General features: G+C 31.6%; 2 protein-coding genes across 2 annotated transcripts in view; one reads left to right on the top strand and one right to left on the bottom strand.

Annotated features, from left to right (window-relative positions):
• Window positions 1-1,009, bottom strand: part of LOC129220472 (S-adenosyl-L-methionine-dependent tRNA 4-demethylwyosine synthase TYW1-like) — a 35,856-nt gene extending 34,847 nt beyond the window's left edge. Inside the window, exons 1-2 of the mRNA XM_054854893.1 lie at window positions 773-1,009; window positions 616-690 (exon numbers count right to left, since the gene is read on the bottom strand). Coding sequence (XP_054710868.1) covers window positions 616-690; window positions 773-868 — 171 coding nt within the window. The 5' untranslated portion in view covers window positions 869-1,009. The remainder of the gene's footprint in view (window positions 1-615; window positions 691-772) is intronic.
• Window positions 1,010-1,254: 245 nt separating this feature from the next.
• Window positions 1,255-17,540, top strand: part of LOC129220007 (RING finger protein 10-like) — a 54,094-nt gene continuing 37,808 nt past the window's right edge. The window contains exons 1-3 of the mRNA XM_054854334.1: window positions 1,255-1,699; window positions 5,831-5,988; window positions 17,238-17,422. Coding sequence (XP_054710309.1) covers window positions 1,627-1,699; window positions 5,831-5,988; window positions 17,238-17,422 — 416 coding nt within the window. The 5' untranslated portion in view covers window positions 1,255-1,626. The remainder of the gene's footprint in view (window positions 1,700-5,830; window positions 5,989-17,237; window positions 17,423-17,540) is intronic.

The raw sequence follows: 17,540 nt of genomic DNA, 5'->3' as shown, positions 1-17,540 counted from the left end.
TGTATGCATACTTATTTAGCAATTAATAATTTTTAACAAAACTTTAAAAATATTGCCCACTTTTTATGAAAATTTAAGAAATATTTTACATTTCATTTCAAAAAAGTATACTAAGCACCACTTTATTTTGCACATATTTTTCTGCTAAAGGGCCACAATAATCAACCTAATAAATGTATACATTTATGTTAATATATTTGGACACATAATATTCTGCAATACAATATATTAAAAATTAAGAAAATTCTTTTAAAAACCAGACCTGCTAACTTATTAAATAGTATTTTTTTTTTTTTTTTAAAGGGAGACTGGGTCAAAGTTTCAAGAGAGAAAAAAAGAAGACTGGGTGTAAGTTACAAAGAAGAAAAAAAGGGGAGATTTTAAACGACCTTACTTGAGATAACATGGTTCTACCAAGTATTTCTAGTTTAAAATATACAACTTTGATAGATAGATTTAATGTCATCTGAGATTTCTTTAAAAAATCCATTAAAATAACATGGAAGTGACATAATATAATGCACTTTAACATATATTTTAAAAAGTTTGTTGGCAAGCACGCAAACAAAGCACTTATAATAAGTATTAGCTGAAGAAAAAATGATGTAAATGTACTTTTGAGTTTCCAGTCTGAGTTCCATATATTATGTCACATGAAGTGGAAAACGATTCCTTCTCGTCATCGTCCACCTAAAAAAACAAATGAAAGGAAACATTTTTATTGAAAATTTATGCTTGTGAAAGAAGTTGAAGCAATTTAAGCATTAATTACCTCGATTTCTTCTATTGATGAATAAGCAAAGTAATGTAAAACGAAGTATGTTATGAGGGAAATTACGAAGCAAAAAATTAGCAGTGAGAAATCCATAGCCCTGAATTTGCATCAAAGATAGGTTTCTAGGCAATGAGTGGCATGGCAGTTTACATTAAAATCGAAATTTTCATTATAAAAATAGCTTAAAACAATACAAAAAACAACAAGAGCGGTTTCTCAATGTCAACAAACAACATGTGCTTATTTTACATGTTGTTGCCATACAAGTTTTATTATTAAAAAGTATAGTAATAAAAATTATTTTGAAAAAAAGAAGGTATTTATTAGCATTTGAGGCAAAATAATGTCTTTTAATATTTGAAATAATGTGGAGTTTTTAAATGAATATAGATACTCTGAAATCAAAGAATATGTAAATTTTAAAATAATCTTACTAGTTGGCAGCAGCATTTTCGTTTCTTGAAAAAAGAAAACATTTTGTCGCCATATTGCGACGAAAAGGGAAGCTGTAATCGTGAATCGTCGCGATAAGCGACTTTGTGATATCTATTTTGCATTTAAAATTTATTATTTACAATATCTGAGTGGAATTTTATGATATATTATCTTAATTACACATTACTTTTTTAAAATATTGGATTTATTTTTATATAATATTTTCATTACCTTTAATATTTCTATTCTAAAGTCTGAAACGTAATCAGATATTGAAATATTTTAATGTGAATATGGCTCATTAACCATTGTTAACATGAATCCTGAAAGTTGCTACTCTGCTCCAAAAGGAGTTATTTTCACTTTTAATCTCATCATTATTAAACCTGGACACAGATTTTACAGAAGTGGGCGGAATGGAGAAAGGAAATCAACGAAGTTCATCAGCTTCTAAGTCAAATTCAGAAACTCAAGCCAAAAACAAACAAGGTCATTGCTCGAATCCATTTTTTTTTTCCAAAATGAAAGTTTAAAATCGGACAATAAAAATTAAAATTTCTTATATTTCTTGAAAAAAAAAAGTTACCTGCTAATAGAATAAATACATCTGCTGGAAAACCTTTAATACACTTGCAAAAATTATTAATTGGATGGATTATACGTTTGAACCGTTTTATGATTCTTCTAGAATTAACTAAGTTAATCCATTTATAGCAGGGTCATAGAGAGAGATAAGGCACATTGTGTGGTCCGCTTTCTACTTTTCATTTTTTACTGATCAAAAAATTGAGGATATTTCGATAAATGGGAATCTGGCGATATTTCTTCCTTGGCGTCAATTTTTGGCTCCAGTGTCTGTGCCAGAGATATTTTTCTTCGTTGCAAATCTAAACAAAGAGAACCGAAACATCTATTCACATCAGAGTTGGCTATCTGCAGGCAGAAACTAGTTTTTGCCGTGCCAGTGGCAGAAACTGGTTATAACCGTTAAAAACTGGCAAAAACTTAAAAACATCTTTAATTACTTTAAGTGCAACCTTAAATGATATTCATTTAAGTGAACTAAAAAATTAAACTTCATTTCATCATTTAAAAAAATAAAATACTATGCTAATGCCCTTGATTTAGTTCGAGAAGGGAACTTTTCAATAGCAGATGCTGATAATGTTTGGATTAATCTAACAAAGGACGAAAAATCATATAGGTGCTCAGGAAAGAAGAGTGACATACAGAATTAAAAGGCATTTCTAATTTTAATTTGTTCACTTATATGCTTCATCTAAATTGCTTGTGATCAAAATTATCACGTGTTTCAAGAAAGTGCCAGAATTTTACTTGCCAATATTAACATAGATTTTGTACCTAATGTCACAGCTTTGCAAAACAAATTGACCCTATTTCTCGAAACTTATTTTTCCATTCGAATTTCTACCACTACCCCAGTTACTATATGGTGGACCAGTTAAAAAAAAAAAAATGGATGAAAGTTTGACGAACATTGCTTGTTCCTTCATGCATTGCCTGCTAGCTCTTCTGTTTTAGGAATATTCTCAACTTTTTAATTTGTACATATCAGATTGAGAAACTGTTTTGATTTTAGAAACCACCTTTTCTAAGAAGCAACTGCAGAGCCCAAACATTGTAACATTTGATTTTAAATTGTGGTAATATCATAATTAAATTGTGCTTTGGTTAATAATTATTTTTTTCGTGCACTTCCTATTGCATGTCAATAAGTTAAATTTTTTTTTTTTGCCAGTTTCTGCCGCAAATGTGGCACACGGCGGCGACAGATCAGGGAAAAGTCAGGGAACTTTATTAATCGGGGAATTTCGAAAAAATCAGGGAAAATTGATTTTATGAAGAAAAAAAAATTTGTTTGCTTTGCAAAATGAAGTATACCCTAATTCTCTACGCACTTTCCGTCAATTAGTTGTTCAAAAAAAAAGAAAATCAAAATTAATGAGGTGCAATTATGTACTGCCGCATATTTGTGCATATTTTTTCCTCAACATCAAAGTATTGCATCTTATTAATCACAGGATGAACTTCCTAAGATTGCTTCTGTGTCTATAAAATTGTTTATTTTACCTAGCTTGAAGTTTGCTTTCTTTCAATACTACGTAAAATAAACAATTCTACAGGCAAAGAAGAAACCGTCATTAATGCCTTAGCTCCTTTTCCCTTTATTTCATTGTCTCGAAGTAATAAGCGTATTGTAATCAAGGTTTCAAGAAGAAATCTTTGTTTTGTGAATTAATACTGATAAAAGCGTAAAAGTTATTACTTCTTCGCGTTTTTAATGTAATTGCTAAAATTGAACTTCGAATCAAAAAAGCTTTTTTCTGCCGTTATACTATTTGCTGTCACCGCAGATTATTAAAGGTTTTCTTTTCTTCAGGTTTAAATGATTCTTTTATTTTAAAACCAAGTTGTATTCTTCTTTTACATATTTTGAAATTAACCAATTGCTTTTTTTTCCCTTTGCATTTCAAAGCTGTTTGTTACAAAAGCAACCTAAGATTTTTTTCGATACATACTGAAATCATTTGAAATAGAGTTAACTTGTGCACTTAAATAAATATCTTTATTTTTTATTGTTATAATGCTGTAATCATTCATTAAAACCTATGTTCTTGATTAGAGAAAAGCTCCCTTTGAATGGATGTCAAAAGGTTTCATTTATTTTGCATAAATATGTCAATTAGTTATATAAGAATAACTACATTACTTCTATTTCACTATTACTTGTTATTCTTGCAACAATTATTATACTGTTTGAAAATTTAGTTCAAAATATAATTTCAGTTGCTTTTTAGTTCTATCATAAATGCACGCATGTTTTTAAGAGTGATTTTAATGGTTTCTTAAAATTCTTATGCTAAGTGGTTACTGGAAGTAAAGTATTTTTTAAAATTTTATATAAATTTCCATATAGAAAAATTTAACATACTGTTTTGCAGTTTTTCCCCCCAAAAAATTGACTTGATAGGTTTTTTTTTTAACCATTTTTATTAAAAAAACAACATCTTTTTAAAATTACATCTTAAGTTCAACAACTTTACGCAACTTAAAACGTTTAAAATACTGCATTTTATACAAACATGCAATGGATTTCAAGTAGAGCAAAAAAAGGAAACCATTATCATTGGTAAGTAAATCAGAGAAATTTGATGATACTAATCAGGGAAAAGTCAGGGAACTTTTTTTTTCACGGTTCCTGTCGCCACCCTGTAGCAGAAAGTGGTTTTTGCCATGCCGGTTTTAACCAGTTTCTACCACTGGTTTTAACCGCCTCGGCAGAAACTTGCCAACCCTGATTCACATAGGGTTACTATAAACCAGCAGGGTTACCAGAATATAATTATTTACACCAAAAATGAGATGACCGCGCCAGATTCCCAATTATCGAAATATCCCCCAAAAATTGTATTAGCAGTTCTATTTTCTACCATGAGTTTCATTACATAATTCTCATCATCCCAGATTTTTCGAAGATGTTCAAATTATTGACTTTTTTAAAATCTTAACAGAGCTATGTTACAAAAACAACTTCTATTTGAATTTTAATGATAAGTATCACCTAATATTGTGACTAACTTATGTTGTTTTGTATTTAGTATGAAAGAAATAAAGTTTAATGACCAATTTAACTTTAAATTAACCAACTTCTATTTTTGCCCTATTAATGACTAAACCATCAATATTTTTCAAGAATTGGCACAAACTGAGTCATCTTCAACTTCGCTGTTGCTATTTACTTAAATTTTGCTCATGTCAAAAGTTGACTGCCCAATTTTTTGTCTGAAAAAATGCTGGAACATTATTTTTCTTTTTATGGGGGGGGGGGGGGGGGGGACAAAAGTAACTCAACTGCAAACAATTATGAAGGAAAAGAACTTTTCAATTTGTTACTCCATTCTTCATTAAACTAGTTTTAAAACTTAGTTGCAGACTTACACTGAAAAAAATAGCAACAAAATTTGTTCAATATAATTAGGTCAGAAATAAAAATATTAATAGTATTAAAATTGAGATCAGTATAATGAGCCCCATCTTCCTCTACTGTATCCAAGCTTTGATGTATTTTTTATTTCATTTGGCGAAATTCATAAGTGGAAAATGTTAGCTAAGAAGTTTAGGGGATCAAAATTTTCTTTCCGAAAAGAAGCTTGCCAAAGAATCAGAAATTCGACATCCAAGAGACTTGAGAACAAAATTTGTAAACACTTTGCTGCTGCATTATGAGAAAAAACTTTGTTTCCAAGCAAACTGAAATATGAATTTAAAATCTTAATTGCGTTGATGCTGAACTTGATTTTAAATATAATAAATTTCATGCCTATCCCCCCATTTATTACTATATTTAAACCACATTTATCCCGTTCCAATTCTGTAGTTGCATGAATGATCTTTCATACTTTTATCACTGTGAAGTGTTTTGTTATGCAGTAACTTTTGGAAGAAATTGATCTTTCCCATTTTTTTATTTTAATTATGTAATGTATTTGAACAACAGATTCTCTTCCCAGTGCCTGATTAAATTTCCTATTGCAATACACTGATTGTAAATACACCATAACTTTTGATCATGTATTTATTTGATTTATGATTTTGCAGATGTTACCAATAAATATTTACGTTTACCAAGATTCAGAGAGAGCATATCACCACGTACTGAAACCAGGAGGAAGCCTAATCCTCAAAAAAGCAGAGAATTATTTGATAAAAGACCAAGAAATAAGACTGGAGCTGTTTATGAAAGATATAGGAGTGAGGTAATAATTTTTTTCCTTGCACGCAAAAATAAGTGCAATTGCAAAATGGGCATCTCCCACAACTTTTCTAATACAACTCTCTTCGTCAGCATCAAAATTGTGGCCCCAACCTCTTCTCAGCTAAACAATCTCTCAGTCCTTTTTAGATTGTTTCTTTTTAAGTGGTAGTTATAATATAATGCACTTTTTTAACCACTTCGCAGTTATTTGTAAAATATCTCCTTGGTATAACTTGTACCCAGGGCTGTGGACTCGGAGTCTGACTGATTTTGAGGTAAAGGAGTCGGAGTCGTTTGAAAACAGGCCGACCAGGTTTCTTTTTTCTGCAATTTTCTTGGACACTCCTTGCAATTTTTAAAAAACTAATGACTAATTAATTTAATTATTTACATACAAGCCTACTAATAAGAAAATAACTGTCATTGTGGTAAAACAGCTGGCTAGATGGTTTATCAAACTTTCTGTAACAGCTACCTATGCCGCAGTCTCCTAGTTTGCTTATTTTTTAACTTTATTTAACTGATAGCAACTGTCAGCAAACAGTTTTGTTGCCTACCATTCTCTCAGTAATCACTTTCATTTGAATATAATAATATATTTTTTACCGCGATCTCAGTTATTAATTAGTAAAAGGAATATTGCTTGAGCAAGTCGGGAAACTTCTGACGGTGGTTGGTAAATTCAAATAAGTGTTGGCACGCAAATCTAAAAGATTCGATAAAATATAAATGTTTTTTTAAATCCAAGAAATGTAGGTATAGTAAACACTATTCGTAACAAAGCTGTATACCAGCGCATTTTGTGTAAAATTTGCTCCACACGTACATGCAGGGGTGATTGTGTTCCGGTATTTTACCGGATTTCTGGTATTTTCATCTTGATTTCCGGTATCTTCATCTTCGAAAATACCGGAACTCCTATATTTTCAGGAAAAAACTCACTTTTGTAAAATTTTGGTTGATGTTTAATGAAACGCCAAAAGCCCAAATTGAAGACGTTTCATTTGGCATAAAGCGTAAGCTACTGTCATGTTTTGCAAGCTCTATGGTAATTATCGAAGAACAGCTAGGGTGGGAGACGGAATAAAGGCTAGTCAAGATGAGGAAGGAGGGTTACGTGATATTCCCCCTTAATATTTTCTTTTCAAGATGACTAATAGCGTTTCTCTGTTGCATATCTTAATATGCAGATGATGTAATTAGGGGTGCCCATTCCCCCCTGACTGCAATGGCACCCCTCAATTTTACCAAGCCCCCTTTGCCCTCAAGAATTGCCACCCACTAATAAAAAGACTTAAATTCTTCTAAATTAATTTCTTAAAAAGTTTCTGTGGTATAATCTGCCTCATAATCACCCCCCCCCCCCCCCCGACACAAACACATGAAAATCCTTGCTATAGCTATTCACCAAGATGGTCTATGGCTTTTCTCGGTTGCAGATGCTTATGTATAGTCTTTGCAGTCCCCCCCCTCCCCATAAAATGTTGAAATTTAACTACCTATCTGTATCGAAAATATCGATATTTGGAGAGCGATATATCGTGGTATTAAAATTCGCATATCGCCTAGCTCTATTGCACAGTGATCATAATGCATGCTGCCCCTTTTGCCCCAAACTTATTTAATTCTGAAATCTTTATGCACTTTTAGTAAATGAATGTAATTAATGGTTAAGGATTCAGATACAGTGGAGGGAAATAAAACATTCTTTGAAAAATTTTAAGAAATGAGAAAAATTAAAAGAATTTCATTCCTTCCATGCACATGGACGTATTAAGTCCAATTAAAACTTCGAGTTTTAGCCCCAACAAATAATTATGCATATAAATAATGTGTGCATACATGTAACGTGTATATATATGCCCTTCAAAACACTTTTTCTTCTTGGGGGAAAAAAAGTTCAGATATTTTTTTATGGAGTCACAATCACCCCTGCGTACATGTACCCAATCTCTCCCCGCAATCTAGTGCAATATTTTCTTTGAAATTTTTAAGATAAAATTTAAGATTTATTGTTGGGGAAATTTTTCAGAACTAAAGTATTTCAATTTTTATAGACTCTGAAATTAAGTTGAGGTGTCACTCACCAGATGGGTGTCACCCAAGAGGGGGCGGGGGATCTTCCCTCTCAAGAAAAGTTTTTGACTCAGCAAAAAAGTTTTTTTTCTCTCTCAAGTTACAGATTTGAAAAATTGAAAGCACATGATTTGATCATCATCTATTTGTTGAACATTAAAGGGGAGCAAATTAATCCTTTTCATTTTTTCTAAAAATGATTTTTAAGTAATCTCACTTTAGAAATCGCAACTATTGTATAATTTGATTTTCATATGGAACGTCTAACGTTGTATGCATCTTAGGTTTACAGTTAAATACAAAACAAAAATTTCATAAAAAGGAATTAATACAGTAAACTCTCTCTATCTGAACACTTCCCAATGTGAACACCCCGATATTATGAACACATTTTGATGGTCCCGGCGAAACTCCACAGACTTAACATAGGCTGACCTCTCTGTACTCTGAATGCCCTATAATATGAACAACCCGGTATTATGAATACTATTTTTAACCCCCTTCAATAATTACCTATACTGAACATGTTCACAATTAGAACTTACTCGGAAATTTCTATGAACCAAATTAAAAAACCCAAAATACCTCCACAATTTTATCACAATGATAGAAGAGCATTAAGAGGATGAGGAAAAGAAGAAAATTTATTTTTGCGGATAGTGCTGCGTTGCATAAAATCATTCAGCTTAGAAATATGAGCCTCAAGTTTTTGCCACTGAACTGTGTATTTCAAGAATCCAACCATTATATTAAGTAGTATTCAAGACCTTTAAAGTACAATTACCTACAAGCAATACATGGCTGCGCTGGAAATCGTTTTGCTTAACAATTAAATGATAACACATACCTTGCACCAAGGGCACCCATATGCAAAATTGTAAGAGGGGGGCTCAGATGTTTTCCCCATGGTTTAGCAGGATATTTTCCCCATGCAAACTGATTTTAGTGCAGATTAGAGTTATTAAAATTTGATGTTTTAATAAGTTATTTCATTAAGGGCTGGAGAAGAAATGTTTTTACATTTTTGCAAAGAAAAAAGTACTAAAAGCAAGGAAGTTCTAATTTCAAAGGGGGGGGGGCGCTTGAACCCCCGTCTCCCCCCCTCTGTGGGCACCCTTGCCTTGCACAAGAATACACAATGCAAAAGTGAATTAATTTTTTTTTTTTTTTTTGCAGGTATTGTACCGATAACTGTATTGTAATATTTTATAGTTGAATGTTAAGTTAAAACTTTTTAAATTAAAAAGAAAGAAAGAAATGCAAGAGTTTAGGTTCTACTGAGTTTAATTGGACATTACACTTGCTGCCAATCCAAAATTCAGCACCCCTATCTTAAAAACTGGCATAGCTCACTTGGCAAAATGCTCAACATGGTCTATTAAAGCAACGGAATGCATATGCATGCATTTCCATTTTCCCTACAAAGTGAACACCAGCATAACCTGAACACTTGTTCAGCCCCATGAGTGTTCAGAATAGAATCCACTGTATTTCAATCTGCCTTTATAAGGGTTTTCCCCCCTTCCCATGAGGGGAAGGGATTTGGAAAAATGAATAAATAAATAAAAAAGTCGGTCATTTCAAAATCCAGGAGTTGGCTATTTTTTTCTGACTCCGCAGCCCCTGCTTGTACCTACTTGTATCTCTGGAACTGCCCAACTTTAGGTTAGTTAAGCGCAAATTGCATTGACTTCTCTTTTAGTTTTATGTATATGAAGTTCCTAATTTTCTGCTAGCAGGGTTTCACATTACCCCAAAACACTTGTCTGCAATTATTTTTTACTTTTTTTGAATTTGCAGTTTTATGAAAATTCAAATTCAAAACTAGATATAAGCTCCATTTTTGATTATCAAAAATTCCATAGAGCTTTCAGGTGCTTGAGACATCCCCAGACTTCCGAAGTTTTCTTCCTGATGTTAGCTTTCCAAGGCCTTCCACTATTGTTTGAAATGCAGGGCTGCCACTGCATACTAAAAAAGCGACTATTGCGACGATTTTGAAGAGTTGCAGACTATGCCGACTATTTCAGCTGAAAATAAGCGAAAAATGACTATTTTGTAAAAAAACTGCTACTATTTTGGCCTAAAAGCGACTGAAATGTAAAAAATAAGAGGGATGTAAAAAAAATGTAAAGAAAAAAAGCTTTTGCTTCAAGTTCCATTGGCTGAACTTTTTAAATTTTGAACTCCCTTTGTCTGCTAAATTACTCAAAAAACCACAAAATGGGCTAACTCGGCCTGATTTGTTGCCAAGAATAAGTAAAACAGCTGTTTTTATATTTTTCTCTTGGCGCCATCAGGCATCCGATTTCTTGCCGATTAGAAGAACAATAAGGGGCCCTTCATTAATTACTTAAGAGTCCTGAGGGGGAGTTAGAAAAATCTCTACATACCCTTACTTTGGGGGAGGGGGTCAAACCCATGCTTACGTAATATTTTCCAAGTCTATATTTTTCATTTGAAATTGCGCGATCAAGCGGTTTGACAAGGATTGATATTTTATTTGCATCTGGATTGTAAAAAACGTTTTAGGGAGAGTTGTTTTTTATTTGTTTTACAAAGAATGAATAGTGTAAAATATAATGAAAAAATCGCGTTATGTATGTCATGTTTTATTTTTAATTAGTATCGCCTCATATACAAAAAAATGTCGAAAAAACACTCTGTCTAATCCAACATTTTAGTAAATATTTCATTGCACAAAAAGGTTTAATTTAATAATAGTGAATTTAATTTTGATTCCAGTGATGCAAGATTCGTTATTTTATTATTTTGAAAAACAAAATCGAGTCTTACATAAGAATAGGGGGGAGGGGTTTGTAAAATCTTACGTACCCTTACATGGTTGGAGGTCAAAAATTGCAAAATCAACCTTACGTAATTAATGAATGGCCCCCCCAATAACCTCAGAATAACAATAGTAATGTTGTGAAGAGGAATAAAAGTAAATGTAAATAAGAACTTTTGAGTACTGTATATGCATAAGTGATTATGAATTAACTAACACCGTTTAGAGATTTTTTTAAATTTAAAAGTTTGTTGAACCATATAAAATAAAAAAACCAAGGGTGTGTTAGCAATGCTCAGAAACAGAAAAGTGTTTTAGCTGCAGTTGATATATCACACCCTGGCGAGAAAAGTGACATAACTCAAAATTTTAGAAAAGTGAAATAACTACCAACTTAAAATCAAAATTAAATGCTCAGGGCTCATAGTCCTCCTATATCTCCTATATTTCTTATATTTTCACAATTTGTCAGATATTCTCCTATATTTCCTATATTTTCTTACTAACTCCTATATTTTTTTTTGTCGGATGTTAAATGCTACTCAGAAATGCAAAAACATTTGATCCATTTTTCTTCTTTCTCCTCTGCACTTTGCACTCTTACATCTTTAATGTTGGCATATGTTTTACACTTCTGTTTGATTATTTTTATGAAACATACAAAACATAGATGGCTTTACTTGCAACTTTTTACTTGTTTTCAATTAATTCTTTTTCTTTTAATGAGTTTACTTTGCAATTTTAATACTATAACATGTAAACTTTAAGTGTGCTGCTGTAAAGATTTTTAAAGCTTATAATTTTGTCACATATAGTCTTACATGTAGTTCAAATAACCGATTGTAGCTTAAACGATTGTTTTTGAAAATGCCTTGTACAGATTTTGGTACCAATTCAACTTTGAGTACTTTAAATGTTTCAAAGCTTATAGCTTGCTGAAAAAATAACTATCTCGATATTGCTGAAATAAGTGTCATTTTATCGGATTTTGTCTGCTTTTTTTCAAATATATATCCATGGAAAAACATTCCTATATTTTTCCATTTTGTGAAAAGATTTTCCAAAAATTTCAGAAATCGGTCCTGATCTCAGAATTTTTTTTTTTTTTTTTGGCTCATGTTTTCCTGTCTACTCAGTTACGGTTACAAATTGCAGAGGATAATTGATTCTTTTTTTAAAGGATAGTTCTAAAGGATAAGTTTAAAGGATAAGCCTCTTCTTAAAGGATAGTTCTATGCACCACTTGAGTCTTCCGACACCCCTTTCATTTGGCAGATTAGGTCAAACTTGATACATGTGTATACACATAAATATACACACACATTAACTGTAAGTTATGCATAATGTCATTAGACTGAGCGACGGGTAATTGAATAAGCCACTTTAATGAATCAATTCCTCAAAAAAAAAAAAAAAAAAAAACCATTAATCCAGTTTTAACATAAAAAAATTGCAGAAAATTTGAATCAAACATGCCGCTTAAATGAATCAAGCCTATGAGACTGACCATTTCTCTCTCTCTCCGCGACAATCGTGATACATTAGAGCAGTCTTTTTTTCTTTGACTTTGTTTAGTAAAATAAGTTTTTTTTCCTGTAAATAGTGAAACAAGGGGGAGGCAGAGTGTTGCACTCTTTTTGTAACGATTGTCTCGAGACATGGAGTCGACGAGACTTTTCATCATTAGTGTTAGCATTGAAACAATGAGGTACCAATACCAAGGACTACGGGTAGATTGATGACATTGAAAAAATAATGTTTAAATTAATTATTACCTAGTTTTAGCAATCAAAAAGAGATGCATTTTTCGAAGCACATAAGTTAAAATCTAAATTTTGTAATTGCTTTTTCATACTGTTTTGTGATTAAATTCTTAAAATAATCAGAGAATGGATATTTTGGGTGCAAGGTATACTTCTAATGATACCTCGTAAGTTCTCTGATATTGTATGTAGAATTCCATATTAAAAAAAAAAAGAAACACACGAACAATTTTGCTTAATTGAATTAAAATTGTCTTAAACAAACATGATTCATTTTAGTGACGGTGGGTACAAAAATTCATTTGCTCTCACATCTGTGACTCATGCAAAATAGAATTGTATTGATACTGGCGCTGTTTTTAATACAGTGCTCCAAACATATTAGATGCTACACTTTTTCGAAATTCCTATATATTTTTCTACAAAAGTCCTATATTTTTCCTTTTAAACTCCTATATATTTTGCTATCAAACTCCTATATTTTTCCTTTTAAACTCCTATATATTTTTTCCCACTTGCTATGAGCCCTGAATGCTCTTTCTTGTCACAAAACTCGCTCAAAGTTAGCTTACGTAACTGCTGCGTGGTTTCGTGTGAACGATATAACCAAGAGGGATACATCATTAAATTTTTATAAATTGGAACAAATACTTTCGAACTCTAAGTATGCATTACTAATTTAAACAACAAAAACCATGGAGGTAGGAGTACAGGAGGGAACATGCTGTATCTACTCCCATTGTCGCGTTTGAAGTAACTGTGAGAGAGTGGCGGCCATGTTGGTTGGTGAGAAAGGGGGAAAAGACTCGTATTACTCAGGCAAAAATTTCGCGTGTTTTACTTTTCTCGATCCGATTAATAATGAATTTATTTTTTGCCTACCTAAGAAATAAAAAAATAATGCACAATGCAATTATATTTTAAGCATTAAATTTCAAAAAATAAACTAATTGATTAATTAATGTCTTTAGTTAATTAAAATTAATTTAGTGACAAATGAATGATCAACTGGTTTTAAAATACTATTTTTATTAATAAAAGAACAATGACTTTCCCCATAGATAAGAATACAGAATTATCAAAACTTTGCAGCCTATGTCCATATTATAAAATTAGAATACAGCACAATGAAAAAAAGCAGCTAGAAATCAACAAAGATAAATAAAGGAATAACATAAATGAAAAATTGCCTTTTGATTAAGTTGCCAGAATGAGGGTAAAACTAGAATAAACTTGTAGCAAAACTTAAATAGTTTTTTAAAAAGGAATTAAATTCCATGTAAATAAATGTTAAATAGCATAAAATTCTAAACTACTTCTTGAAAAACTACCCATCCAGTTCTTTGAATTTTGATTATTCATTCTTTCTTTCTCTTTTTTTTTTAAAGAGATGCACGGAATACTTGGTTGGCATTCGGTATACTGCATATCGGCAGACAAACCGAATATTTACTTTGGCAGAGTACTTCAATATTCGGCAAACGAATAGTAAAAAAATTTAAAACTTCAAAAATTCCCAAAGAAGCATTTTTTTAATGCAATGAAAGAAAGTGTCAGTATAATTGGACCATGTCACAATATTAATTAAAATTCTTACTTATGAATTTTATCACAACTAAATTAATTTTAATGTTTGAAAAAACGCTCAGACCTCAAATTAAAATTTTGTTTCTTTTCAATGTTTATTAAATCTTCTGACACATTACACTAGCTTTACTTTTTTAACAAATATCACACATTAACCAGAAAAAAATTCATAATTTTAATTAGTAATAAATGCAAAACCTTAATTTATTACTAGTTTACATTAACTGCTAATTTTTTTATTTAAAATCATGGATGTAGTAACCTTCATGAATAAAATATCCTGCTATTTTTTTTTAAAGAAAAGCACTTGGATTTTAAACTTTGTATGTAGCATTACAATTTCTAATTTTTACACCTGATGAAATAATGAATAATGATTTTAAAAAACAACCTATTTCAAATTAATATTTGTAATCAAACTTTAATTTACACTTAAAAACAAAATATAAAAGCATCTGACAGTGATTCGAATTTCATTTCACAATTTTATTGATAGACTTGTTTTATAAGTTACCGAAGAGAAGCAGCTAATCACATCAATAAATTTTAATTTTTAATGATATTTTAAGCAACTCTGGTTTGTATTTAGAAGTAAGATAAATGCAGGATTATTTACGACACAATATGTTATCATCATTATCTGTTATTGAATAATATATTATGGAAGAAATTAATTATCCATTCATGCAGAATTAGCAAAGAATGTCCTTCCTGCATGCATTATTAGTGCAGTTGAAGGCTACACAAAATGCCATAAAGTCGAAATCCGTTTGAAATTCGATAGGAAAGTTCGACAATTTCCGTATCTTAAACATGGCAGACACAGCTTCCCGATACACGCAAGATGGCGGCCGGTTACGGTTATTGCTTCCAGAAATCCCCCCTGTGCTCCATCCTGCTATTCCTACATCCATGACAAAAGCTGACTAGTAAACATCAAATTATAATTCTTTTGCGTGTATCGGAGACTCAATCGCTTAAAATTACTACTAATGCGTAAAACCTTGATTTTCTCCAATGGAATTTTTTTGAGCTGTGTCGCTTTCCTTCCCATGGTGCGATGTGGTAGACAGCAGATGGTTTTTTATCAGACTATTGGGTTATCCATCATATCATATGGTGAAAATTGGTAAACATTTTGCTTTGTTTTATGGGTATACAGAGTAGTAGGGATGAAAAGTTACTTCATTTAAGACATAAAAGTGGCTAATTAGTACTTGAAAGAACAAAAATGTGTTGTTGTTTTTCAAACTATTATGTTTTGAGACATTTCAAAAAAGTAATTACCGACTATAATCTTTTCATTGTTTTAAAAATATCTCTAATGTATGCCTAACTTTCATTCTTGTTATTGAAATAAAATAGTTATGAAACCGTGTCGGGAACCCCAATTGTGTGTAAATGGAGAGAGCTCCGCTTACCCAGGAGATCCGGCTCATATATCATGCAGCTGAGATATGTATTCGTCAAAGTATGTGAGGCATAATTTATTATTAATACTATTTAAAAAATAGTAGGGGACAATTTTAAATATTATTTTCCTTGTTTGACTACTATTTTGCAGACTATTTTTCATTTAAGAAGCTACTGAAACGACTATTTTTAGGATCATAACTTAATGGCAGCCCTGGAAATGGTGTGAAACCAAACCAGAAATTTTCTGTGCTTCTGCTTAAGTCTACTTTTTTTAAAAGACTTTCTGACTGTTTTTGAAATTGATCTAAATATTAAAAATTGACTGAAATTATGAGTTAAAATTGCTAATTTTTGATTTTACCTAATTTTCTGTCAACTAGGCAAACTAGGCAAGTATTTCTTCATGTAAAATTGAAGACGAAAAGTACTTCGAAATATTTGAATTGAAAGAGTCTTTAATATCAATGTACATTAAGCACAATTGATAACCTCAAAAACATTACCAAAATTTCTATGTACTTCCATGGAAAGGAGAAAAGAACCAATCGTCATTGTCAAGACAGCGGATAATTTTTTTTGGGGGGGGGGGGGGGTCGCCACTCATGTACAATTCGTATATATATGTGCAGTACATGATCATATCCACCGACCGATATTCTGGTGTCATGTTAGGACACCGGAGAGCTAAGAAGTCTAACCTCGGCCTTAAAGGCCAACAATCTACTTTTCTAGGTTACCGAATCACAGGAAAAAATGACGGTAGACAACGACATTTATCTTTGTAAATTCATCAACTACATAAATTAGGCTACAAGAAAAATAAATACATTTTTTTTTATATTGATAACCTACAGTGAACCATGTAGAAGCTAAACTCATAGGAAAATAAGATCAGATCGTTTTTATATCACTCTTCTGTAGTTTTTGCTACACCCTTTGTCTGGTTATTAAAAAGCGTTGTTAGTAACGCTTTGTCACCAGTTTGACTTTCTGATGATAATGATGAATTTGCAATCCAGCTAATTTTTACTATGCTTCATCAAAAAATGAGGGGGGGGAGGCTTATTGCTCTACTTGAACCTTATATGGCATGCCCACGTAGCATATATATTGATAACATGGACACTTCGCAGAAACACCCCCCCCCCCCTGTCTCTCCCTGCAACCCCCCAAATTTCCGCGGCACCCAGTTTGAGAACCCCTGACATAGACTAAGTATAACTGATGAAAAAAACCATCATTGGATGTGTAAAGAATTCACGTTTTTACCTTTAACTAAAGCGGAGGAAGTGGAAGATGATTTTATTTTTACAAATTGCATAATTTATTTTTTTATGGATATTTTGTTAAATTTTAGGCACATTTTCTACTGTTTGAATGGCTTTTGTAAGTTGGATTTTCTTTTCAATAAAAATATTATGATTCATCATTTTTCTAATCTTTTTTTCATGTTCAAAAATTGTTTAATGTTAAGGGTACATCTTTTTTCTTTTTTTTTTTTAAACTGCTGTAACTACCAAGATTAATTGTATAGTCTGATATGTAATGAGTGTGTGTGTTGTTTAGTAGGATTTAGTATTTCATGTATGACAGTAAGATTTTGTATTTTTGACCTTTTAGATAGATGTAGATGTATTAGATGAACCACATAACAAACAAGGATGTAAAAAAATGAACCTGAATCATCTCTTAAATTTTACTCTTGCACCCATGGATAATAGGGATGTACAAAATGGAAGACGAGGAATATATAATCGAAAAATTAAGTTTCCTAAGTACAATAAGGAGTTGTTCTTACAAGCAAAGTAAGTTTTAAATTTTTCGTAATTTTAATCTGTTTTCTGTCCTCTAAAGCAGTGGTGCCCAACCTGCATAATATTGACCATAACAATGAGCCACATGCACCTCACGGGCTGTTAGCTA

This window comes from Uloborus diversus, chromosome 4 (assembly GCF_026930045.1).
Source record: "Uloborus diversus isolate 005 chromosome 4, Udiv.v.3.1, whole genome shotgun sequence".
Lineage (NCBI taxonomy): Eukaryota > Metazoa > Arthropoda > Arachnida > Araneae > Uloboridae > Uloborus > Uloborus diversus.
The sequence above is the reverse complement of the archived record's forward strand: the minus strand, read 5'-3'. Positions and strand labels throughout refer to the sequence as shown.